Raw genomic sequence first — 27586 nt, forward strand, 5'->3', positions numbered from 1 at the left:
GAAGGCTGTGGATTTGATTGCCTCTTATGTAAATGCAGAAATAGAAGATGACTCCTTGAGAATTGGCTGTCTGTCAATCCTAAAAACTTCCCTTCCGAAACTAAATCATACTCTCTTGCCTTTGGTGACTTGCTCTTTTCAAAGTGGAGCAGCAGTGCTTTAAAGAAGAATTAGTTTAAATTTGTCTTCTGATTGCCTGTTTGTGACAGTCATAGAATAGTTTGGATCTGAAGGGACCACCAAAGGTCATCTGGTCCAACCTCCCTGAAGTAAGCAAGGACATCGTCCATTAGATCACATTGCTCAGAGTCTTGTCCGACCCAACCTTGACTGTCTCCAGAGATGGGCCCTCAACTGTCTCCTGGAGCAACCTGTTTCAGTGTTTCACCACTGTCATGGCAAAGAGCTTGTTCCTGGCATCCAATCTAATCTACTCTTCTTTAATTTCAAACCATGGTCCTTCATCCTATCTCTACAGGCCTTTGTGAACAGCCCCTCCCCAGCTTTCTTGTAGGCTTCAAGTACTGGAAGGTGACTGTTGGGTCTCCCTGGAGCCTTCTCTTCTTCAGGCTGAACAACATTTTGTAGGTATTAACCAGTTTGAAGACAACCTCTTTTTAAAATTAAAATGATCTTTATTTTTTCAATGAATAGAAACTGTTTACCTGTTTGGTGGCTGGGATGGAACTCAGGATCTGGCTGACTTCTGGGCATACAGTGTGAAGGAAAACCAGTGGACCTGTATATCCAGGGATACTGAGAAAGAGGTAAGTTCTGCAAATTAATAACATATGAAGTGTTGCAGAGAGAAATGCTGTGCTTGTGCTGATGTATAGCATGCAGTGAGAGCTACAAACCTCAGATCTCCCAGTTCTGAAGACTTTTGAAATGCTTACACTGACAAAACGTGAGATGGATGTGAATCTGAAGTGTTGAGATTATTGGAGGGGAAAGTTTTATTTCTCAGGAGCAGCTCCATCAGCCAGAAATCAGTGCAGTGTGTAGAACATGCATTAAAGACTTCGATAAGACTGAACAATCAGATCTGCTCATAAACATTTCAGACCCCGTGCTGGTGGTGTGCGTCAGAAACAATTTGTTTGGCTTCTGTCAGAAACTACTAGAAATGGACAACTGACAGAAGGAAGTCTAGAGGACAGGGGTAACTGCCAGAGGCCACACAATCCCAAGAGCCTTCATGGTATTTATTTGAGCCCTTTTCCTTGGCCTGTTTTGCTCAGTGTTTGCCTTGTGAGACCTCTGAAATGAATGTAGCTTGGGTTACAGGAGGTAACAAAAAAAAATCCAAGACCTTTGGCTTGTGTAATTCACTTTACTGTGTACTGTGAAATGTTAAAGTTCCATGTGGTGGTGGTGTTTTGAGTTCAGGACTTATCTGTCAGAGCATGACTTCAGGAAATTCATGCAGCCTTCTCTTTGCAGGTATGAGAACTTGGAGGTGCCCCTGCTTTTTGACAGTCAGGAGTTAAATTGTTCTCAATTATGTGCAAAAGTGTATACAGATTAAAAAAAATCTTACTTTCCATTTGTATTTTTCCAGTTTCTTGTCACACTTTACTTTGTGAGCTTCTGTACCAGATCATATAGCATTTTACCATTGCCATTTTTTTCCTGGCAAAGGTGTTTAGGGGTTGCAATCAAGTAGGATGAACAGCCTGAGTTGAAAAAAGAAATAGCATCACAGTAAGGCACTTTCCATAGCTTTCAAATCTCTGTGTGTGTCATGCACTTATTAGTCCTGACATCCTTTGTGAAATGGGCAGTAACAACACTCAACAGGATCGTCTGGTTTCTGTCATAATGGAATTGAATAAACACAAAACTGTCCTTTTTATATCCCAAGTTAGGATATTAGGATATTTAGGAGGAAGTTCTTCACAGAGAGGGTGATTGGCATTGGAATGGGCTGCCCAGGGAGGTGGTGGAGTCACCGTCCCTGGAGGTGTTCAAGCAAAGCCTGGCTGAGGCATTTAGTGCCATAGTCTAGTTGACTGGGTAGAGCTGGGTGTTAGGTTGGCCTGGATGATGTTGGAGGTATCTTCCAACCTGGTTGCTTCTGATTCTAAGTGAGTACTTTTGTTTTTACTACCAATGGGCTTCTTTTCCTCCTCTTAGTCTTTTCATGGGTGCTCATGGGTACTTGTACGTCTACTGATACGATGCTGAAGCTGCATTTAGTCTTCCAGGATCTAGTCCAGGTCTTATGCTGCTTCTGTTTGTCTGAAACAATGTGTTTTATTATTTTTCTCCCTGTTTACTTGACAGGTAGCCTCCTTAATAAAGACACAATTGTGTGTGACAAAATACCAAGGGGAAATCTGGAGTCATCTCTAATCAAATGTATGCTAAATCAGAGAATGGTTTGGGTTGGAAGGGACCTTGGAGATTGCCTGGTTCCAACCCCTGTGCCATGAGTAGGGCTGCATCCCACTAGATGGGGTTGCTCAAAGTCCCATCCAACCTGACCTTGAATACTTCCAGGCATGGGCCACCTGCAACTTCACTGGGCAACCTGTTCACGTGTCTCAGCACCTTCACAGTAAAGACTTTCTCTCTTCCATCTAAGCTAAATGTACCCTCTTTCAGCTTGAAACTGTTATCTCTTGTCCTGTCATTACACTGTCTGATAGAGAGAGCTTAGAGGAAAGATGGGAGAGACTACAAGTGCCAGAAGGCTGCTGAAAGGTCTGTAAGGTGTGGTAAGGGTGACCTTCTGGGCTTTGAGTGCATGTTTCTGGCTCTTAGTCGTTTTTTTTTCATTCATCAACAACATGAAGTCCTTCTCTACAGAGCTGCTCTCAATCCACTCTCACCCAGCCTATGTTTGTGCTTGGGAATGCATCAACCCATGTGTGGCACCTTGTACTTGGTTTTCTTGAACCATGAGGTTTGTGTGGGCTTACCTCTCAAGCTGATCAGGTCTCTCTGGATAGCATACCATCCCTGAAGTGTGCCAACCCCACCACACAGCTTAGTGGTGTTGGTAAACTTGCTGAGGGTGCGCCTGAACCCACTCTCTGTGTCACCGACAAACGTGTTAAATAGCACAGGTGGTCAACAGCAGCTTTACTTCTTTGTCTCCCTTTCTAGGTAAAGATGTTTGAAGGTGATGAGCATCAACAGAGGAGATGACACAACAATTTTAATAATCTCTTCTTTCAGTTTTCATCTTGTTTTGTAGCCTCTTAGTGGGTTGCATTTGTTTAGCTCAGGATGCAGTGACTTAGGATCTTCCTGTCAACAAGAGGTTACTGTGATTTTCTTCCTGCACCAACCAGTATATGTAGTTCTGGTGCTTGAGAGTAAACTTCCTTTCTTTCTGTGATCTTGCTGCATCTATTTGAGCTTCTATAAAGCTTGGGAGGCCTGGCTGGGATGCAAGGCATCAGCAGTGCCAGGGGTAGTCAAATTCCTCATGCTTGACTCAACTGGGATGGGAGGAAGAAGGGGTATGCTAGGGAGGGCTGTTGAGGAAGCCCAGGAAAGTGGTGAAGCTACTGTACCTGAAGAGGTTTAAAGGATGTGTAGACAAGGTACTGAGGAACATGATTTAATGGTTTAACATCTGGCAGTGCTGGGTTAGCAGCTGGACTTGATCTTAAAGGTCCTTTATAAATCTCTGATTCTATAAAGATCAGAAAATTCAACTGGAAGATGGGAATGGTCTTGGTCTGTGAAGAAGTGAGATAAGAGAACTTTTAACAAGAGAAGTAGAAGAAAGGAGAATGACTTGAATGAGAAATTTTGAAGAGAGTTTATAGCATGAAGAAAAGTGTGTGGCTTCAGAAATGCAGGTTCCAGAAGGACAGCAGTATTTGCAGGGGGCCTACAGGATGGCGTGTAGTGATAGAATGAAGGAGAGTGGCTTCAAACTGGAAGATGCTCAATTTAGATTAGACATAGGAGGAAACACTTCTCTATCAGCATCTTAAGGTACTGGAACAAGCTGCCCAGAGAAGTTGCAGAGGCTGCAACCCCAGGTTTCAGAGCCAGGTTGAATGGAGCTTTAAGCAACTTCATCTTGTGGAAGGTGTCCCTGCTTACGTCAAAGAGGCTGGAGCTGGATGATCTTTAAGGTCTCTTTCTGGACATGGACATGAGGAGGAAGTTTTTCACCATGAGAGTGGTGAGAGCCTGGACTGGGTTGCCCAGAGAGGTGGTTGAGGCCCCATCTCTGGAAGTGTTTAAGGTCAGGCTGGCTGAGGCTGTGGGCAGGCTGATCTAGGGTAGGGTGTCCCTGCTCATGGCAGGGGAGTTGGAACTAGATGATTCTTGCGGTCCCTTGCAACCCTGACTGATTCTATGATTCATTCTGTTGTTCTGCAGTGACTCTTAACATGGATATAGTCTGCAGTGGAGTACAGAAGAAGGCCCAGCAAGGCGTAGTCAAGGATTTAGGTGACTTGCTGGTGTTCAGTGACCTGACATGTTCTGTACTTAACATCTAGCAGAGTTTTGGGGTTTGTAGTTTCTCTTTTTTTTCCTGTTTGGTGTGCTTTTTCTTTCTAAAGAGATCTGGATAAAACCTGATTGAGAAATGAAAAGGTCAGTTTCAAATGCTGAGAAATAAATGAAACCCCAAAAACTCCAGATGTTTCTCTAATAGGGACATCAACTGCTCACAAACAACTTGCTAAAAAGGAAATGTCTGTTGACACGGAATTTTAAAAAGCACTGAGTAGTTTCCAGTAGAACTTGGTCCTTTTTTTTTTGTTATTGTTGTATTGTACTCTTGCTCTTTTGTTCTAATTAATCAGTGACAGTGGTTAAATTAACCACTCAAGAGTGAGTTAGAGTAGAATATGGTAGAAATTGTGTCTTACCCAGTGCTGTCACAGGGGTAACACACAGCAGTGCTTTTGGGGTGAGGGTGCTGGTGGGTTCTGTTGCAACCCATTGCAGAAAGGTTCTGAGACCTTTTCAGTTAACTCTGTTGCTGCTGTTATTCCATATTTTCCAGTGAGCTGGAGAAATGTCTGTCACCTGAAAGTGAATTTGTGATTTTTAGCACTTAGACTACAAAAGCTCCTTTTCTGTACCCCTTTTTGTGTCAGGAATAAATATTCTCAGAGCTGCAGGAGTAGATGATCACTAAGAATCGTAGAGTCACAGAATCAACCAGGTTGGAAGAGACCTCCAACATCATCCAGTCCAACCTAGCACCCAGCTCTGTTCAGTCAACTAGACCATGGCACTAAGTGCCTCAGCCAGGCTTTTCTTGAACACCTCCAGGGATGATGACTCCACCACCTCCCTGGGCAGCCCATTCCAATGGCAAATCACTTTCTCACTTGTGGGCTTAGAGGTTGCACTGCTTTCTGTGTTGGGCTGACCTGCCAGTGTATGTACCACAACTGCTGATTGAGGGATCACAGAACTGTTCTGCTTGGAATAGACCTTTCAGATCATGGAGTCCAACTGTTATCTAATTCTGGCCACTTATGATGCTAAACCATGTGCCTTAGCACCACACCTCTGCATCTTTCAAACATCTCCAGGTGTGGAGATTCAGTCACTTCCCTGGGGAGCATATTATCAGAGTCTGGGAACCCTTTCAGTGAAGAAGTTTCTTCTGATGTTCAACCTAAACCTCCTTTAGTGCAGCTTCAGGCCAGTTCCTCTTGCCCTATCACTTGTTACTAGGACAAAGAGAGCACCCCACCCTCCCCATCTTGCTCCAGCCTCCTTTCAAGGTAGTTCTAGAGAACGAGAAGATCTCCCCTCACCCTCCTTTTCTCCAGAAATGGAGAGAACAAGCAGACCTGAATTACAGCTTTCCTCACCATCTCTCTAATGTATGGACCTGGCAAGACTCCTGCAGTCCTTATCAAATTGTTCTCCTCCAAAACAGTATCCTTTCAAGGAGATACACCATTTGTCAGCTCTTGACTTCTCAACTCTAATCACCACTTTTGTCCTTCTCTCCTTTGTGGAGCGCTTGAGTATGCTGATGAAATGTTTTCCTGCTGACAGAAATTGGTACATGTGTTTAAAATCACTGTACTTGTGCAAAGAGGGACAATACGGGGATGGACTTGGAAGTATCATAGAATCAGTCAGGGTTGGAAGGGACCACAAGGAACATCTAGTTCCAAGCCCCCTGCCATGCCCAGGGACACCCTACCCTAGAGCAGCCTGGCCAGAGCCTCATCCAGCCTAGCCTTAAACACCTCCAGGGATGGGGCCTCAACCACCTCCCTGGGCAACTCAGTCCAGCTGCTCACCACTCTCATGCTCAACAACTTCCTCCTGATGTCCACTCTGAATCTCCATCTTTGCTCCATTCCCTCTAGTCCTGTCACTCCCAGAGAGCCTAAAAAGTCCCTCCCCAGCTTTTTTTGTAGGCCTCCTTCAGATACTGGAAGGCCACAAGAAGGTCACCTCGGAGCCTGCTCTTCTCCAGACTGCACAGCCCAAACTCTTTCACTCTGTCCTCATAGCAGAGGTTCTCCAGCCCTCTGAGCATCCTCGTGGCCCTGAGTACTGTGGTTTATGATTGGACCTAATAATCTTGAAGATCTTCCAACCTAAACCAGTCTAAGCAACAGCTTTATGAACCAGTTGCAATGAAGCACAGCCAAAAAATGCTTAGTCTAAGAGCCTTTAAGGGTTTTTACCCTGAACTAAGTGGAATGTTCAGACAAATGCTGTTATTTCCAGAGTTTACTAGCGGTTGTACATCAGTAGACCTTTCCAGGATTTGGGAATTAATAGTTCTGAAAAAACAAACCTTGTCATTCCTTGAGCATTTACTAAAGAAACTTAATGTGTTTTGATGTCTGATATTTCTAGTTTCCAAGCAGCAACTTTCTCTTCTGAATGCTAAGTTAATGAAATTCAGTACAGGAGGATAGTTGAAGAGAAGCGTAGGAAAGACTTTGCTTGGTGTGAATTGGAGGTCATGAAGATCAACAAGGCCAAGTATAAGGTTTTGCACCTGGGTCAGGGCAGTCCCAAGCACAAATATAGGCTGGGCAGAGAACGGCTTGAGTGCTGGCTTGATGAGAAGAACTTGGGAGTGGCAGTTGATGAGAAACTCAACATGAACCAGCAGTGTGCACCTGCAGCTCAGAAGACCAACTGTGTCCTGGGCTACCTCAAAAGAGTGCGACCAGCAAGTACAGGCAGGTGATTGTCCCCCTCTATTCTGCTCTTGTGAGACCCTGTCTGCAATACTGCATCCAGTTGTAGTGGCCCCAGCACAAGAAGGACATGGAGCTCTTGGAGAGCGTGCAGAGGCAGCCACAAAGATGATCAGGGGGCTGGAACTCCTTCACTATGGACACAGGCTGAGAAAATTGAGTCTGTTCTGCCTGGAGAATGGAAGGCTCTGAGGAAACCTCGTAGCAGCCTTCTAGCACCTGAAGGGTGTCTACAAGAAAGCTGGAGAGGGACTTTTTGCAAGTTCTTCTTGTGATAGTGAGGAAAAATGGATTGAACCTAGAAGAGGGTAGCTAGCAGGAAGAGATTCTTTACAGTGATGGTGGTGAGACACTGGAACAGATTGCCCAGGGAGGTTGTGGATGCCCCCTCCTTGGAGGCATTCAATACCAGGTTGGGTGAGGCCTTGAGCAGCCTGATCTAGCCGAAGATGTCCCTGCATATGGTGGAGTGGTTGGGACTAGATGATCTCTAAGGTCTGTTCCAACCCAAACCATTCTGGACTGGATGATCTTGGAGGTCTCTTCCAACCTGGTTGATTCTATGATTCTATGATTCCATGATTTGAATGGGCTGCCCGAGGAGGTGGTGGAGTCGCCGTCCCTGGAGCTGTTCAAGGCAGGATTGGACGTGGCACTTGGTGCCATGGTCTGGCCTTGAGCTCTGTGGTAAAGGGTTGGACTTGATCTGTGAGGTCTCTTCCAACCTTGGTGATACTGTGATACTGTGATACTGTGATGGCCATGTGTATCTTTAAGATCAGAATGCTGAGGGATATTGATGCTTCTGGAGATCTGATAAGTGAGAATGGAGGTGCATTATAGTTGGCATATCATAAGATCACAGGATGTTAGGGGTTGGAAGGGACTCAAAGAGATCACTGAGTCCAACCCCCCTGCTGGAGCAGGACAATACTATCTAACACAGATCACAGAGGAACACATCCAGACAGACATTGAAAGGCTCCACAGAAGGAGACTCCAAGACCTCCCCGGGGAGCCTGTCCAGTCTTTCCTTGTAAGAGAGGTGCTCCAGTCCTCAAATCATCCTAGAGACGTGAAAAGAGACCCAGGATCTCCCTTCAAACATTGTTACTGCACAGATAGCTAGCTTCTGTGGTGCCTGTTTGTAAATCTGGTGTGTGGAGTCATCCTCATTCTGACTTGCAGATCAGTTCTGTGAAGGATGTGGCAATGGGTTAGATTTAGGTCACACTGTCAAACTTCTCAAGTGATTCCTGCCAAAGGTAGCAGCCGAGATCTTGTCACAAGTTAGCTGGTCAAGAAGATAAGTTGTTTGTCAGAACAAAGCAAGGTGAAGGCCAAGAAGTGCCAACTGTTGAGTGGGTTCAAAAAGATCTAGAAAATGGGTGTCCTGTGAGGTGACAGCTTGCTGCTAACACCATGTCCTCTCCAGGGTTCCAGACATAAAAGCTGACAAGTGTAGGAAGATGTCATGATATGAGAGCCAGGGTGAATGTCATCTACTCCTGCATTTCCACTTACATTCTCTATGGTGTCTGCATGCTTAGATGTTTGTTGATATGGGTGAATTTGCCCAAATCTTCCAATCTCAGCTGTTACCACGCAAGCTTTTCAGGCATTTGTAAGCATTGGTGACACCTGTGACTGATTTGGGTTTTTCTGGGGTGTGATGCAGCAATGTATAAGCCTATCCATGGAAAGATTTTACCCTGTGCTGTTTTTTAAGTCTAGAAGCTGAGCTAGTCTCAAATATTGACTCCTTCCCAGAGATGGTGGTATAGTTTGGAAGAAACTTTGACTTGAGAGTGTTTTGTTTCCAGTACTGTCATGTTTATGGACTTGAAATCTAATATACTGAATCTGCCATGGCCTACTTCAGAGTAGTTCCAGTTGTACAGATGCTGAGTTGTACAAGATGCCTGGTGCCACAAAAGCACATAGGGAGAGAGCAGCTGTCCCAGAAAGCCTGCAATAGAAACTTGGATAGTGCAGATGCACCTCTGAGCCAACTCCCTAAGTAGTGTAAATGCCTACAAAAGGAGGAACAAAAAAGGCAGATGCTGAATTGAGCTGAAGAAAAATGTTAGCAGGTATCACAGTATCATCAAGGTTGGAAGAAACCTCATAGATCATCAAGTCCAACCCTTTACCACAGAGCTCAAAGCTAGACCATAGCACCAAGTTCTAGGCTATTCCTAAATTTCATAGGGTCACAGAATGGTTTGGATTGGAAAGGACCTTAAGCATCATCTAGTTCCAAACACCCTCCAGATTGTTCAGAGTCTTGTCCAACCTGACCTTAAACACCACCAAAAAGGGGACATCCACAGCCTCCCTGAGCAACCTGTTCTAGTGTCTCACCACCCTCACTGTAAAGAATTTCTTCCTAGTATCACAGGCTAACATTTTATTTCCCTCTCTGCTTAGTAGCATAATAGCTTTAAAAAACCCAAAATAAATAAGCAAGGCTTGAGGAGGGAGCTTAAACACATGGGGTATCATAAACTAAAAAGTAACTTTTAGAAACTGAAAGCCTCTTTTTGAGAAGTTTACTTTTAAAATCTCCCTTAGCAGGGTCTTTTTGGTTTAGGTTGCCTATGTGGAAATCACTGGAGGAGTTTTAAAGGTGTATCTAAAGGTCTCTCTCCAGCATTTTGGAGAAAGAGCACTGGCTAGAATATTTTAACTCTTGACATTTTTTGGAAGGAAAGATCACCCCTATTTTGAAATAGCTCTGGGTCTTAAGTTACTCAGATCCATCCTTAGTTGCCTGTAGTCTTGCTTCCAGCAGGATAAAGCACAGAAAACCAGCCCAACTTCAGTTATACCTGACACCAGCTGTGCAACTGTGTGTAGCTCCCTTGGCATTGAAGTCAGTCTCAGAGAATCACAACATGGCAGGGATTGGAAAGGATTTGTGGAGATCATCTAGTCCAACCCTTCTGTCAAAGCAGTCACCCAGAGCAGGTTGCACAGTACTGGATCTAGGTAGGTTTGGGAGCCCCAGAGATGTTGGGAGGAAGTTATTCACGGAGAGAGTGATTGGCATTGGAATGGGCTGCCCAGGGAGGTGGTGGAGTCGCCGTCCCTGGAGGTGTTCAAGAAAAGACTGGATGAGGCACTTAGTGCCATGGTCTGGTTGACTGGATAGGTCTGGGTGATAGGTTGGCCTGGATGATCTTGGAGGTCTCTTCCAACCTGGTTGATTCTATTCTATTCTATTCTATTCTATTCTATTCTATTCTATTCTATTCTATTCTATTCTATTCTATTCTATTCTAATGTGTTGAACAAGGCTGGATCCAGTACTGACCCCTGGAGAACTCTAGCTAGACTCTATGCTACTGATCATAACTGTCTGACCTCTGTTATTCAGCCTGTTTTGAGTCCACCTCACTGTGTACTCATCTAACCCACACTTTGTAAGTTTCACTTTCAGGGTATTACCGGAGACAGTGCCAAAGTCTTGCTGACAACATCCACTGCCCTTTCCTTATGTACCCATCCAGTCACTGTATCATAGGAGGCAATCAGATTGGTAAAGCATGATTTCCCCTTGGTGACTTCATGCTGACCACTCACAATAACCCTTTTTTTCCTCCACAAGCTTAGCAATGACACTCAGAATAAGAAGGAGAAGCTTAAGTGCCTCGTGCATGATGTCCTGAAGGCTGCAAGACTTTGGCTCTCCTGGAGCTTGCCTGTGCCAGTCTTTGGATTCCATGTGGGTTTCCAAACTGTCCTAAGAGCCTTCAGTTGCAGAGGATGCTGCTTGTAAAACACTTTCACACCTTGAAGTAACACAACATGCAGAGCTGCTTTGTGATGTTTATATTCCAATAAAAATCACCACTTCACCTTCAGCTTATGCTGAGTTTACTGCTCTGATCTGTGATCTGAGCTGGAATGGAGGTTTATTTAACTTATATGGTTTTGTTAGGAAACTATTGCATCATCCAGTGTCCTGTAAATTGCAGATGAGGCAGTACAGAGATACAGGGAATCTTGGTGAAGATGAGACATTACTCATCTGCTTAAAGTATTAGAGAATTTGGAGGTAAGGATTTAGTGAAGCCATGGGTATTGGTAGGAAGAACACTGATTTATATCCTTTTAGCACAGATAGAATCATAGTCATTTAAACTAAAAAAAAACCCTTTAAGATTGTTGGGTCCAACCATTAACCCAACCTCAAGTGTCCACTGCTAAACCATGTCCCTCAGCACCACATCTACCTGGCTTTTACATTGCTCCAGAGATGATGACTCCACCACTCCCCTGAGTGGTCTGCTTCACAACTTCTGGGGTAGAATGTTTTTCTGATGTCCAACCTAAACCTCCCCTGGTGCAACTTGAGGCTGCTTCTATTCATACTGTCACTTGTTACTTGGGGGGAAAAGACCAACCCCCACTTCTCTACAACCTCCTTTTAGGCAGTTATGTAGAGCAAATAGGTCTCCTCTCAGCCTTCTTTTCTCTGGGCTAAGTCCTGTTCCCTTGACTGCTCCTCACAAGACCTGTTCTCAAGAAAAGACTGGATGAGGCACTTAGTGCCATGGTCTAGTTGACTGGATAGGCCTGGGTGCTAGGTTGGACTGGATGATCTTGGAGGTCTCTTCCAACCTGGTTGATTCTATGATTCTATGATTCTATGATCTTTGCCTTTCTCTAGACCTGCCCCAGCACCTTGATAAATGCACCTGTAAGACAAGAGCCAGCTGGGACTCTTGGAACCCTACATTTTGCAGTGAATAGATGGGGGGGAAAGGATTTTAAGGAAGTAGGAGATATGAGGGAGTAGAAGGTGGGAGGAAAGGCTGCTGCTTCTCTTGCTGGAAAGGTGAAAGTAGCTTCACACACCATTCAGCTTTGCCTTGGGAGTAGAGTAGTCTCTTATTTCAGCTAGCCTAGGAAAGACTTGTGCTGCATTAACACCCCTCAAGCTGTACAAATACAGAAATCCCTAAGGAAATATCAGTTTTCCCAACATGGAACCAGAGGGGAAGCATTCACAAGTATTTAGCATAGACAAAACCTAGGCTGAATTGCCTCGATGGTGACGTGCTTGAAAATGGGAGTCAGGTTTTGTGCACTTTGTTTCTGCCCCCAGGTTTTGAAGGCAACTGGGGCTTAGAGTTTGTGGAGTGTCTTCAACTGGCAGAGTGAATAGTGCATTGGTGTGTTGAAGTCTCAGCCCTGAAGGAGTTTAATAGGACTTAGTCCATGAATTTTTTTGCATGTATATGATGGAGATTTTATTGATACTTGGGAACCATTGGTTTCAAGGCATTGCATTCATGGATTGCATTGATTTGGAAGGGACCCTCAAAAGTCATCTTGTCCAGCTCCCTTGCAGTGAGCAAACCCAACTGGATTAAGCTGCCCAGGGTCATGTCAAGTCTGATGTTGCATGTCCTCAGGCATGGGGCCTCAACCACATCCCTGGGCAACCTGCTTCAGTATTGCACCACCCTCATTGTAAAGAACTTTCTTCTTATGTCCTGCTTAAATCTACTCTGCTTCAATTTAAAACTGTTGCTCCTCATTCTATTACTACAAGCTCTTCAAAATAGTCCCTTTCCAGTCTTCCTGTAGATTTCCTTTAGATATTGCTACATAGCTGTTAGTTCTCCCTGGAGCCTTTTCTTCTCTGCAGTGAACAGCTTCAATTCTTTCAGCCTGTCTTCATAGGAGAGGTGTTCCTGCCACTTAATCATCTTTGTGGCTCTCCTCTGGACCTTTTTCCATCAGGTCTGTATCTCTCTTGTGTTGGGAGCCCCAGAGATGTTGGGAGGAAGTTATTCACATAGAGAGAATGATTTGCCATTGGAATGGGCTGCCCAGGGAGGTGATGGAGTTGCCATCCCTGGAGGTGTCCAAGAAAAGCTGTCTGAGGCACTTAGTGCCATGGTCTAGTTGATTGGACAGGACTGGGTGGTAGATTGGACTGGATGATCTTGGAGGTCTCTTCCAACCTGATTGATTCCATGATTCCATGATACTTCACTGCCCCAGGCAAGCTCTGTTTTCAGTGCTCTGTTTTTAAAAGCTCCTCCACAGATGCTTGCTGCCCTTCCAGTATGCTTATTCTTCCTAACAGCTGGAAGAGAAAAGTTAAGCATGATGCTTCACAGCCCTTCACTGAAAATACTAGCACTTTTGGGGGGGCTGATTTTCCTCTGCATAAATGATTGAAAAATGGATCCTGTGTTTCTGAAACTATGACACAGCAAAGATGAGCTGTGTGCTGCATTTCAAGTGGGAGCTGATGTGATTGCTGTGGCTGGATAACTGAATTTTATCATACAATTGCAGGATCACCTAGGGCGGGCTGCATAGAAATGCATCCAGGTGGGGTTTGAAAGTCTCCAGAGAAGGAGACTCCACAACCTTTCTGGGTAGCTTGTGCCAATGGTCTGTCACCCTCACAATAAAGAAGTTTTTCCTTGTGTTGAGGTGAAACTTCCCTGTGTTCCAGCTTCTACCCATTGTTCCTTGTCCTGTCACAGGGCACCACCAAAAAGTAAATGGTACCTTCATCTTGACAGCCACCCCTCAGATACTTATAGACATGAAATCTGGTAGATGCCTGTCTCTTTTAAAGTGACAGCCCAAAACTGGGTATGGTGTTTCAGTTGTAGTCTCACCAGGGTAGAGCAGAGGGCATGGTCATCTCTGTGTTTCTGGGTTTTAATACTGGAAATCACAGGCTCACAGGATGTTAGGGGTTGGAAAAGACCCAAGGCGATCATCGAGTCCAACCCCCTTGCCAGAGCAGGACCACACAATCCAGCACAGATCACAGAGGAACACATCCAGACAGGCCTTGAAAGTCTCCAGGGAAGGAGACTCCACAACCTCTCTGGGGAGCCTGTGCCAGTGCTCTGTGACCCTTACAGTAAAGAAGTTCCCCCTTGTGTTGAGGTGGAACCTCCTGTGCTGCAATTCACACCCATTGCTCCTTGTCCTATCCCAGGGAGCAGTGAGCAGAGCCTGTTATCATAGAATCATAGACTCAACCAGGTTGGAAGAGACTTCCAAGCTCATCCAGTCCAACCTGTCATCCAGCCCTAAACAATCAACCAGACCATGGCACTAAGTGCCTCATCCAGGCTTTTCTTGAACACCTCCAGGAATGGTGACTCCACCACCTTCCTGGACAGCCCATTCCAATGGAAACTCACTCTCTCTCTTCCCCTGCCCCTGACCAGCGCTCAGATCTTTATAAACATTTATTAAATCCCCTCTTGCTCTTCTCTTCTCCAGACTAAACAGCCCCAGGTCCCTCAGCCTCTCCTCATCAGGCAGTGCCCTCCAGTCCCCTCATCATCCTTGTAGCCCTCCTCTAGTCCCTCTCCAGCAGATCCCTGTCCCTCTTTAAACTGGGGAGCCCAAAACTGAACACAGTATTCAAGATGAGGTCTCATCAGGGCAGAGTAGAGGGGGAGGAGAACCTCTCTTGATCTGCTGGACACACTCCTCCTAATACACCCTAGGATGCCATTGGCCTTCTTGGCCACAAGGGCACATTGCTGTGCCATGGGTAAGTTGTTAGCCACCAGGACCCCCAGGTCTCTCTCCACAGGGCTGCTCTCCAGCAGATCACCTCCCAGACTATACTGGTGCAGTTTATGATTCCTCCCCAGGTGCAGGACTCTGCACTTGTCCTTGTTGAACCTCATCTGGTTCCTCTGTGCCCAGCTCTCCAGTCTGTGCAGGGCCCTCTGGATGGCTGCACAGCCTGCAGCTGGATCAGCCAAGCTGTTCTGGTTTATATAGGTGCACATATATACATAAGTGTGTGTGTATATATATGTGTGTGTTTCTCTTGCAATACTGCTGTAATAGCTCACAGAGGAAGGCTGTGTTAAGTTCTGCTTAGTCTCTCTGTCCTCATGAAGGCAATCTCATGGGTTAGCCTGAGGGGAAAAAATCCACAGCGACTCCTATGACTTTCTAACACGTCTGGGTACAAACTACTCCTTTGTCATCTCTAAGACTGCCTTCACTTTCTCAAACACCCAAGAGCCTGTAGCTGTCAGAATCTTTAGACTTCTAATTCCACATCTGTCTATCACCAGCTTTTCAAGGACAATTAATTTACAAAAGCATTGAAACTTCAGGGCTTGCTGCAGCCTCATCTTTGTGGCTAAACACTCCATAGCTGACTAGTTAACTTTTTATCAGCCTGTTTGTGTGACTGTTAGTAAGCTGAATAGTTTTCATCTATGGAAAAATCTCTCTTGGCTGGACCTTCACTAGCCATTGTTAACTGGTAATGAGAGGACAGCATGAACTTAGGATGCATGCAAGAATGACCTCATTCAACATCCTGCAATTGTTAATGGGGTTAGTTAAATTCAGCACATGAGGGATGTTGGCCTCAGGGCCCATCTCGGAGCTGGTGAAAGCTCTGTTTCTGTGGTGGGTTGTCTGTTGTGTTTCATCAGCGTTACTCAAAGCACAGCTGAGGAGTTGATGTGGAGCAAAGCAACATCTTACTTCTTAGAATTTAAGAAGTGATGATTTTACTCACATTTCTTCGCTGTGAGTGTTGATTTTGGTGGTAGAAAGACTACAGAGGGACTTGGGTAGGCTACATTGATGGGTTCAGCAAGGCCAAGTGCTGTGGTTTGCACTTGGGTGACATCAATCTGATGCAGTGATACAGGCTTGGAGCAGAGTGGGTGGAAAGGTGCCCAGCAGTGAAAGGCTTGGGGATGTTGATCAACAGCTGATTGTACATGAGCCAACATGTCTCAAGTTGTGCTGGGGAAAGTCTAGGCTGGATGTTAGGAGGAAGTTGTTGGCAGAGAGAGTGATTGGCATTGGAATGGGCTGCCCAGGGAGGTGGTGGAGGCACTGTCCCTGGAGGTCTTCAAGAAGAGACTGGATGAGGCACTTGGTGCCATGGTCTAGTTGACTGTCTAGGGCTGGATGCTGGGTTGGACTGGATGATGTTGAAGGTCTCTTCCAACCTGGTTGATTCTATGATTCTATGTGCCCAGATAGCCAGGAAGGCAAACAGCCTCCTGGCCTGTGTCAGGAACATCAGGGCATGGAGAGGTGATTGTCACCCCTGCACTTGGTACTGGTGAGACTGCACTTTGAGTTCCGTGTTGAGTTTTGGGCCCCTCACTCCAGGAAGGGTATTGAGTTGCTGGAGTGTGTCTAGAGAAGGGCAATAAATCTAATGAAGGGTCTGGAGGAGCCCACTGAGCAGTGGCTGAGGGGAGCTGAGTTTGTTTAGCTTGGAGAAAAGGAGGCTGAGAGGAGGCCATTTTGCTCTGTACAACTTGGCAGGGTTGGATTTGATGATTTTAAAGGTCTTTTCCAACCAAAGCTATTCTCTGATAAATTGTGCCTTTTGTTCATGGTTGTGCTATATTGATGTCCTTTCACTGCAGGGTTGCATGCACTAGGGTACTACTTCAGTGCTTCTGGTGTTTGTATTTTAAGCTGAGTCATGTAGTCTGGATGACTTATTTTCATCTGTAAATTAAAGCTTAGATGAGACCTTCATATGTGTTCCTGTAACCTGCTTCTCATAAATAAAAGTAATTGTTTCACACTGTTGCATGCTTGAAGCTCATGGAGTTTGTTTTCCCCCTTTCCATTATTCCACTTGCTTGCCTAGAAATTCTCTTGATCATCAGATGTCTTGGTTTGCTGCAACATAAGATCTGTGGTGTGATGTGTTGCTGGGAGACCTTGGTGATGCCTTGGTGTGAGAGCTCATAGCTCAGAAATGACCCAGATATGTGGCTCCCTGCACTGGCAGTAGTGCAGACATCAGCTGCCAAAGTTGTTTCTGCTCTGTACATAAACTCATGTAACAGAGCTATCCAGAGCAGAATATTGGTGGTTTGGAAAGCTTGCAAGACATATCCTCTGACACTTTGTTTCTGTAGAGGTGCATTACTCAGGGTTCCTCAGAAGCCATTAGATATGTTCTGGTTCATTGCTATATGAAAATACTCTGGAATTAGTTGTTTCTGCAAGCAGCAGAGCTGCTGGGAGACTCATTTTTTAACAGGTAAACTGGTGGGAGTTGAGCATTAAGCATCTGTTCACTTTCATAGCAATGTTCATGCACTTCACTGAGCCTCTGCTTCTCGTTTGTGCTGTGCTGAACCTGCAGGATGGAGCAGTCTGAGTGAGGTCTTGTTTAGGACTGGAAGGGATGAGCCCCTCGTGGGTTATTAAATCCAGTCCAGTTATCATGGAATCATTTTGGTTGTAAAAGACCTTTAAGATCAAGTCCAAATCATGTTTTATGATCTCTGGTCTTAATCATTTGAGCTCATTGAACAGTCTTGCAAAAATAGAACACTGGGACACTTAGGTTTTTCACTTCTGGTCTGAGCAGGGAGAGTCCCTTTGTGGAAGCTTCAGACCCTTAAGTATCAACAGTGAGAAACTGGGGCTATTCCAGATGTGTGCAGGCTTCTAGGAAGGGGAGGGAAAGATTAATCATATTCAATTTTTTAGTTTTACCACCTTTGGAGTGCTGAATGCTGCCCCTGACTTTAATCTGCTTCATCATGTCTGTGTCAGATGCCCAGAAAGGACTTGGCATCTAAATCTGTTTAGTTGTATTGCTATAGGAAGGCATTTGTAAGCAGATTAGCCATAGCTCTGAGACTCTGTCAACTGCCTGACTGAAGATCTTCCTTGTCTTAGCTATGGCTAGATTTATTAATAGTTAATTATGTGCAAATATTTGCCAGAAACATGGTGATACCTGAACCTGACATTTGCCATAAAATATTTAACTGGTGTGTGTGAAAAACTCTGGCTTTCCAGTACCTTTGCAGAGGAGTTCTGAACTGTGGGGTTTAGACAGGTTCCCATCTATTTAATAGGCTTCCTAAAGGAATTATTTGGGAATACTCTCAAAGAATATTTATAGCTGGCACAGCACCCCTTAAAGTAAGTTGGAATATCCATTACCTTTCCTAAGTAACAGCAGGAATATCTTAGAATGGCAATGTGTGGCTGCTGACCCAGTGTAGCTGGTAGCTTCATGTGCTGCTTTAAGCTTTTACATGTTAAACAAGCAGAACATCCATTCAGCATCCAGACAGTGGGTTTTTTGGACCTAGGCTCTTAACTGGTACTCCTAGAAACATTTCAGTTCCCATTTTAATCCTTCACTGCCTCTACCCCATGATATTGAAAGGTTTTGAAGTCAAACACTGGAGCTTTTGAGTCATGAGTATCAGATGACTTGGGTAGCACTGGTTTCTGCTGTCCTACACAGTAGGAAAAATAACTGGAATATGGTATTTATGAAGGGATCTTGTTCACTGAAGAAATCCCCATTGACAGGCACAGCCTGAGCTACATGCCTGTGATGGAATGCTCTGGTCCATGAGCACTGTTGTGATGCTCTGATGTGATTGAACATGCAGAAATATGCTTTCTCTTGTGATTTGGTGCTCCTAGCATGTGGTTGGTGATCATATGGCCACTGAAAGTGATGAATCAGCTTCTGCTCACTTTGTTTTGGGCTGATAGGCAATACAGATGCTCTCTGGTACCATAAAACTCAATAGATTGAATTATTTCATAAAGTTTCTGGCACTCCTAGGCTGTGAGAAACTTCAGATGCCTTCTGTGAGCACTTCATGTGGGGTGGAAGTCTTCTATTATAAGTATTGCTGTAGTTGGTGCACTAAATTTAGTACTAATCTAGAGTAAAGCAAAGCAGAGTCATAGAATGGTTTGGGTTGGAAGGGGCCTTAAAGATCATACAGATCCAACTTCCATGCCATGGGCAGGGATACCCTCTACTAAACCAGATTGCTGAAGGCCTCATCCAACCTGACCTTGAACACTTCCAAGGAGGGGACATCCATGGCCTCCCTGGGCACCTGGATCCAATGTCTCGCCACCCTCACTGTGAATGATAGCTTTATAATATCCAGTATTAATCTCCTGTCCTCAAGCTTCCATCCATTTTCTCTCATCCAATCACAACATCATGTGGACCTGCTGCTTAGATCAAACATTAGCTGAAGAAATCTCAGGAAAAATCAGGAGGCTCAGGGGCGACCTCATTGCTGCCTACAACTACCTGAAGGGAGGTTGAAGCCAGGTGGGGTTGGTCTCTTCTCCCAGGCAACCAGCAACAGAACAAGGAGACACAGTCTCAAGTTGTGCCATGGGAGGTCTAGGCTGGATGTTATGAGGAAGTTCCTGGCAGAGAGAGTGATTGGCATTGGAATGGGCTGCCCAGGGAGGTGGTAGAGTCACCATCCCTGAGGGTGTTCAAGAAAAGCCTGGATGAGGTACTTGGTGCCATGGTCTAGTTGACTGTCTAGGGCTGGGTGCTAGGTTGGACTGGATGATCTTTGAGGTCTCTTCCAACCTGGCTGGTTCTATGATTCTAAGACAGGCATTGATAAAGCACTACCAAGCTCTGATCTTAAAAAGCATACAGACTTGAGTGAATGCCAGGAAAAATAGGCATTTCCTTTCGTTTTCAAGATTGTGGACAACTTTGCCTTTTTTTTTTTTGTACTGATAGGGGGTGGGGTGAAGAAGGAAATGAATTATACTCTGGAACTGGGAAATGAGAGCAATTAATCTCTGCAGCGGTGTGTAGGCAGGAGGGACTATTTGTTGCATGACAGGCTGCTCTCAGAACTGAAAACAAAGTAGGTTGTTTGTGTCTTTTTATGTCCTCGTCCTAGTTTGCTTTAGGACAAGAGCATTTACCTCATGAGGCTTATTTTTGAACTTTATCCTGAAGGCAGTGTTCACATTCCATTCAGTCTTTTACAGCAGCGAGAAGGGAGAATTAGTCAGCTGTTCTTTGTTTTTATTTCCCTGACTCTTGAACAGAGTCCAGCCTCGCTCCTGAGGTTTTTCATCTGGATCAGACTGAATAAAACAGATTTTCTTGCAGCTGAAAACCTTTTATTTACAAAAGGTGGTGATAACCAAAAGAAACCGAGCTCCCCTACTCCCCCAGTTTTATTTTTGGATGGTGGGATGGGGACCTCCCACTGTCCTGTTCAGATTAAAGTGGGTTCTGAGGCCATTTCTGTAAAAACAAAACAAAAACCGAGAGCTATCATGTTTGTGCCTTAGCAGAACATGCCAGGATGCTGTTGCTAAGCTGATGCATGCTGATTCTGGCATAAATAGTTCCTTGAGCAGACCCTACCCTGAGGAGTTTGAGTCTCAATCCTTTCTCTGCTGTATAGGAACAAATCAATGATTCGAAGGAGGCTGTGTTGTCTCTCGGTGCCGTTGTGTTGCTTTCTGAAAACGTTTTGTAAGTTAGGCCTTAAGTGGGATAATTGCTTTCAGCATTTGCAAGTTAAATGAAGAAAGCTCTAATTAGATTTTATAAAGTGGCTTAGTATGTTGAGAAGGCTTTTCATAAAGTATACTGTGTATTCACTTGGCGTTGCACAATTGAATCTCGTGTAGCACTGACGAAACCAAAAACCTGTTTGGCCCTGGATGCTCCTCGCTGCTTAAAGGATTGAAAAGCCCTTCTTAGGCACTCCCAAGTGTAGGAGCTGTCACCCTCCTTGTGCCATCCCACCCTCATCAGGCTTTTTATCTCTGGTTTAGAGACCAGAGGAGTTACACTGAGACCAACTCGTTTGAGGAAGGCTGTCAGAGTTGAGCGTAGAAGCTTGGCGTTTTGTATGGCTTTAAAACGGGGCCGTGGCGCGCACTGCTTAATCTGTCTTAGCTGTTATTGTGCTGTGCTAATTGCACGGTGGTGCTGGGTGGCACAGAGCCATTTTGTTCAGGTTAGCCTCAGCTCTGTGTGGGTGCTTTGGAGTTCCACAGAAACTGAACAGTGGCCATGCTCAGTAATCTGCGGTATTGTTTTGGTGTCCTGTAGGTTAGAAATGCGATATGCTAATGCTCTGCTATTGCCATCGCAGCCTTGGCATCAGTGGAGGGACTGGACTGGCCAAAGCAGTGTCACACATTGCTTGCTGTCTGAATAAGACCTTAGCCTAGTCACAAGCCTCTTTCACGTGTGGTTTCTGCAGTGTGCATGCCAGAAGCTTCCTGATGAGAACTGGAAAGAATCCCCAAAGCTGGTGTTTGTTCAAATCGCTTGGGCGCTGCTCTTGCATGTGACTTAGAGTCCATTTTAACCGAGATGTGCTCTGTTTGGGAAACAGGACCTCTGCTAAATCAGTTACTGAGTTCTTGAAGTTTTATCTACAAAACCATAGGTCCTACCTGCAAACAGCTTGGAAGACAGTCAACAAAGCTAGGTTTAAAGGAATACACTTAATTGATTTGTTGTTAAGTCAGATAACTCCAGGAGCAGATAATGGAAGCTGATCACAACTCTTTAGTTGCCTTCTGCTGTGCTCAGGACAGCATAACCTTGTTTGATCTTTTCTTGTGGTTATCAGTAAGTGTGCAGGCAAACTAGTCTTTATTGGAGTCATGGAATCACAGAACTCTTTGAGTTGAAAGGAGCCTTTAAAGGTTATCTGGTTCAACCTCCTTGCAATAAGCAGGGACGACATCTACTAGATCAGGTTGCTCTAAGCCCTATCCAAACTGACCTGGAATCTTTCCAGGTATGGGGCTTCTGCCACCTCTCTGCACAACCTGTTCTAGTATTTCACCACCCTCAGCATAAAAAAAATACATCTTCCTTGTGTCTAGTCTAAACTTCCTCCCTTTAGTGTAAAATTGTTGCCCCTTGTCTTGTCACAACAGGCCTTGCTAAAAAGATTGCTTCCATCTTTGTTACAGGCCCCCATTAAGTACTGAAAGGTTGCAGTAAGGTCTCCCTGGAGCCTTGTCTTCTCCAGGCTGAACAACCCTAACTCTCTCAGCCTTTCTTCATAGGAGAGGTGTCCCAGCCCTCTCAGCATTTCTGTGGCCTCTGCAAATATTTTTGGGGGTAGCAGTTAGTATATTCAGAGGGACAAGAAGTATCTGAAGTTTCTTTGGCTGTAAGTCCAACGTTCAGATAAGGGTATGGAGACCTCTAGTTACATCCACTCATCTTGGTCGATGGGACATGAACTCGTGGATTGCCACCCAACTTACCTCCTGACAGGAGGGGAGAAAAGCTTGTTCTTCTGCTTGATCTCTTCAACTGCAGAGTAATTTCTATCGTGGTGGATTTTTCTCACTTCTTGCATAGAAGAGGTCAAGTTCTCTGAACACTTCTGGAATGAACAGCCTCTTTCCCATTGTAATGTGCTGGGTCACTTTCCCCATGACGAGTTGTGGCAGCATGGTCTTTGAACAACGGGCTTGCTGTTGGAACCGCGCCAACTACGCATCTTGGGATGAACGTTCGCAGCCACCCACAAAGTGATTCACTTCACCACATGTGCCTGCAAGTGTTTGATTAATCTTTCAGTCTGTCCAAATCTGTCTTTGTAAGTGAACTTTGTGTGCACTTTGAAGTGTATATATAATCCAAGGAGTTCTGTGGTCAAATTGAATAGCTCTGGAGTGAACACAGATTTAGACCATTCTCCTGCCTCAAATGTCAAACCAATGTGTGCCACTGTTCAGTGGAGTCACTTACTCATATTGGTAAACTTCTAGATTAAATTGGAAACTTCTGGCAAGTTCCACGTGATCTTCTAAGTGTTATGCAGAAATAACTCCATTTATCTCTCAGAAAAGATTGAGTTGCCTGAAGTTTTCTTTGTTACAAGAGACTTCATACTATGAAGTATGTTCATAGCGCTGCGAGTTGGTAGGCTTGGAGATAAGTGAATGTGAGCTGATGAAGTTTCTGTGCTTGTGTAGATTAAATGATTAAACCTTTCATAGCCCTTTTAAAAGGCAGATATTACTGAGTGAGACATGATGAATACATAATCCAAGGGAAGAGACTTGTCCTGAATTCTTCTCTCAATTAAACACAGTCCTAAGAGTGTTGTATGAATTAGGATGTATGAAATAGTTGATGTAGTACCTGTGCTGTTGATGCCAATGACTTGAAACTGTTCTTGTAGGTATTAAGTGTCTTAGATTCATCAAGTCACAGAATGATAGTGTTTGGAAGGGACCTCTGGAGATCATCTAGTCTTAATTCTTCTTGCTAAAACAGTGTCACCCAGAAAAGATTGGCCAGGATTGCAGTGTCCAGGCAGGTTTGGAATCTTCCTAGAGAAGGAGACTGCACAGCCTCTCTGGGCTGCCTCTTCCAGTTCTCCATCACCCTCTCTATCTGTACTTAGGGCAATTTCAGTTGAAGATGGAGCTTTTCTTCAAGATAAGTCAGGTGTGGAAATGGATAAATTGTTCCTGAAAGTGCTGAAGCTGTTGTTTGAGCAAATTCAGTGTCATTTACTTCAGCCCTTAGAGCACACAGAGGTTAGGCAGTGGGGAAAGATACTTAGATCACTAAGTCCAGTGAAAAGACTGCAGTGACCTGACAGAGGGAAGCAGTGAAAGGCGCAGGCAGATCTTAACATTCTCTCTACAAGGCAGCTGTGCCAAGGCAAATACATGCTGTCTGCTAGGGAAGCAGTGGCACATCCTTAAGTGTCTTATGAGGAGAGGCTGAGAGACTTGGGACTTTTTAGTCTGGAGTAGAGAAGGTTTAGAGGGGACTTGATAAATGTTTATAACTATCTGAGGGCTAGCCAGGAGTGGGGAGACAGGCTCTGCTCAATTGTTCCTTGTGATTAGACAAGGAGCAATGGGTGTAAGTTGAAGCACAAGAGGCTCTGCCTCAGCACAAGGGGAAATTTCTTTACTGTAAGGGTCACAGAGCACTGGCACAGGCTCCCCAGAGAGGTCGTGGAGTCTCCTTCTGTGGAGGCTTTCAAGGCCTGTCTGGATGTGTTCCTCTGTGCTCTTTGCTGGATAGTATTGTCCTGCTCTGGCCGAGGTGGGTTGGACTTGATGATCTCCATGGGTCCCTTCCAACCCCTAACATCCTGTGAGCCTGTGTGTCCTAGCTGCGTAACTAGAGATGAACACTGTCTGCTGGGGTTACTTCTATGTGAATCAGGGACAACCTTTGTGAATAGAGATCAATATATTCCTTACAAAGAAGCTACCCCATGCCTTTGGAACAGTGTCCTTTGGAAGATGAGTTTGTGTTTTCTAGGAACAAGGTAAATTATGTTGCTGCCTTCTGTCAGCCGCTTGTGTGTGACCAAAGGCAATGAATGAACTTTTTGCCGCATTTCAGGGTTTTATGCTAATGTTTCACTTCAAGCAGTGTGGTTGTTTGGGGTTTGTTTTTTTTTTTCAGTAAAGAAAATTATCTTAATTACCATGAAGTAACTAATCCTCAAAGCTGTAATCACTGCCAGCATAATGCTTCGTATTTACAAAATATGAACAATTGAGCTCACCTCTTCACATTGCTGTTGGAGCGACTGCAAACAGTTCCCCTGGAACTGTTGTTTAATCAAGGAATTGGATTCTATAATCTAAGTAGTGAAGTATTTTTAACTGCAAAGATGTAATGCTTCCTTTCTTATTTTATCCAATTTAGTGGTGTGTTCTATCAGCAGAATTTCATAGAATCATGGCATTGGTCAGGGTTGGAAGGGACTACAAGGAGCAGACAGTTCCAACCCCCCTGCCATGGCCATGGACACCCTACCCTAGAGCAGGCTGCCCACAGCCTCAGCCAGCCTGGCCTTAAACACCTCCAGGGATGGGGCCTCAACCACCTCCCTGGGAAACCCATGCCAGGCTCTCATAACTCTTACGCTCAACAACTTCCTCCTGACATCCACTCTGAACCTCCCCACCTCCAGCTTTGCTCCATTCCCCCCAGTCCTGTCACTCCCTGATAGCCTAAAAAGTCCCTCCCCAGCTTTTTTGTAGGTCCCCTTCAGACCCTGGAAGGCCACAAGAAGGTCACCTGGGAGCCTCCTCTTCTCCAGACTGCACAGCCCCAACTCTTTCAGTCTGTCCTCATAGCAGAGCTGCTGCAGCCCTCTGAACATCCTCGTGGTCCTTCTCTGGACATACTCCAGCATCTCCACATCCCTCTTGTCCCAGGGGCTCCAGAACTGGATGAAATTCTCCATGTGAGGACTTTAAAGCTCAGTAATAATTTCAGCTGAATTTTTTACATGAAATGATACAATTATGAAGGTAACTTTTTTTCCCCACAAAACAGTATTTAGTAGCACATGGAACAAATACTGTGCTGATTATTTGGTGTGACAATGACTACTTCCCCTTAACTCCCAAGTCTTCTAATGAATGATGGTTTGTACATCTTGGCCTATTTGAATAACTATTTTCCAACCCAGCTTTAATAGTTGGGATATTTTTTTTTGTCTTTTCTACTTCAGCCTTCTGTACATCTTGCCTGTTTCTGTCACTTGAAATACTATGTGTTCTGATGTTGGTTTCCAGTCTCTCAGAGTTAGCTAAGCAACCTTCTGGTATCCTCAATTTATCAAAATTAGACAAACTAAGGACAAATTAACTCCAAAATTTATTTATAAGCATAGATAGCAGCATGCTTGGGTTTTTTGTTTGCTTGTTCATTTTCTCCTGTCTTGATATTTTGCAGTAAAGCTTTGCATGTCTTGATTTCTAATAATTTGGAGTAGAGGAATAATATCATACATGCTTCAAAACGAGTGTATAAAGTCTCACAAAAAGAGATTTGGGAACCAGAAATGATGCTGCCTGCTACTATGTATCATCATTGTTGAATTAATTGCTCTGTGGTTTAGCTTTAACTCTTCTAGATGCATAAACACAAAACAATTTGACAAGAGCCCTCTGCTTTGCTCTTGGAGCTCATAACTCATGGCACTTTTGCTCACCGTGGGAAACTTCCTTGTTGTTGGAAGCTGGACTGGCTGTATCTGTTTGTGAAGGACAGGGACTGATTTTGTTACCTTCAAAGACCTATTATGGGATGTGGTTGCTTGTGGGAGTGCCTGCTTCTGATCTGTTAGAAAACAACCTATTAATAAAACGGAGGCTCTTGTAATAGAGCACTTCTTAATCTTCTTCCTATGTAGTTATTTATAGGCTGTGACATCTTAATTTGCTCCTTGTGCATCAACTTCTGTTGTTTGAAAAGATCAAGTAGCCTTCACATGCCTCTGAGAATTACTTCTGGAGGAGATGGTCTAAGGAACCTTACCAAAAATGTTTCAAGTCATAAGTTTGATAAAAAGGCTTAAGGTTTCTGGTGGTGGCTTTCTAAAGGACAAAAAAAAGTTCTGGAATGTCCTGTTGTGTAGATACTTACACGTTACACCTGTTGTGATGGTTTGGGCTCTTACCCGCCCCCCCCCACACTTTGTATTTGCCCCAGCTAACTCAGAGGGACCCTGGGAATATAGATGTAGCAATTTATTTACAGCTAGCAGAATTTACAAGCAGCTCTTTACACTATATACAGTTATATACAATTATATACAGAAATATACAAAGGATAAACAATACAAAAGCACAACTCCCCTCCCAGAAACCTGAGTCCCCAGGAGGGGCTCTCAAACCACCCCAACACCTCCCCCCCGGCCCTCTCAACCTTACCCCAGTTCTCAGGAAGAAGAGAGGTGCAGCCAAGAGGTTAGGGAGCAAGGTTAGTAGGAGCAAGGTTAATGAGATGTGACCAGGTCTGAAGGCAAAGGCAGAAGAAGAAGAAGACAAAATGGAGAAAGTTTACTTCTTCTTCCCAGAGCTCTCAGCATGACTGTGAGAGAAGTTGACATCAATTGTTTTCATTTCACTGCCTGTTATCTAGTTCTTTTACCAAAACATTCCAGCTTGCTTCTAACCAGCACATCTGTATTGGATTAGAAGCCTTGGATTTTCGAAGCATTTCCAGTTGCAAATAGTATTTCCTTGCCCTTAGTGTGCAGCCACCTACCTGGAGCATTACTTAATCTCTGTCTCTCTTGTGATTTCCTTCATTAGAGTGGTCCCAGCGCCAGGTCTTGTCACAAGATGTGCATCGACATTCAGCGGAGGCAGATCTACACCCTGGGACGCTATCTGGATTCCTCCGTGAGGAACAGCAAGTCTCTGAAAAGCGACTTCTACCGCTACGACATTGACACCAACACGTGGATGCTCCTGAGCGAAGACACCGCCGCAGATGGAGGTCCAAAGCTGGTGTTTGATCATCAGGTCAGCCACACTGATGCTTTTTCATGCCAAGTTTTGGCGGTTATAGAATCACAGAATTGTTTCAGGTGGAAAAGATTGCCAAGATTGAGTCCAGTTGTCAACCCAATACGGCTGTGGCCATTAAACCGTGTCCTGAAGTGCAACATCTACATTTTATTTTAGCATCTTCAGAGGCTCTCATTCCAGCCCTTTCCTGAGCAACCTATTCCATTGACTGATCACCCTTCCAATAGAGAGTTTTCCTGTTATCCAACCTAAACCTTCACTGGTGCAACTTCAGGCTGTCTCCGCTCATTCTGTCATCTGGTACTAGGGAGAAGAGAGTGACCCTCACA

The 27586-nt window shown here is 44.7% G+C and overlaps 1 protein-coding gene across 1 annotated transcript in view; it reads left to right on the plus strand.

The window, feature by feature from the left end:
• Nucleotides 1–27586, plus strand: part of MKLN1 (muskelin 1) — a 144620-nt gene that overhangs the window by 68582 nt on the left and 48452 nt on the right. Inside the window, exons 9-10 of the mRNA XM_064142724.1 lie at nucleotides 655–767; nucleotides 27039–27251. Of these exons, the coding sequence (XP_063998794.1) occupies nucleotides 655–767; nucleotides 27039–27251 (326 nt within the window). The remainder of the gene's footprint in view (nucleotides 1–654; nucleotides 768–27038; nucleotides 27252–27586) is intronic.

Source organism: Pogoniulus pusillus, chromosome 4 (assembly GCF_015220805.1).
Source record: "Pogoniulus pusillus isolate bPogPus1 chromosome 4, bPogPus1.pri, whole genome shotgun sequence".
NCBI classification, from domain to species: Eukaryota; Metazoa; Chordata; class Aves; order Piciformes; family Lybiidae; genus Pogoniulus; species Pogoniulus pusillus.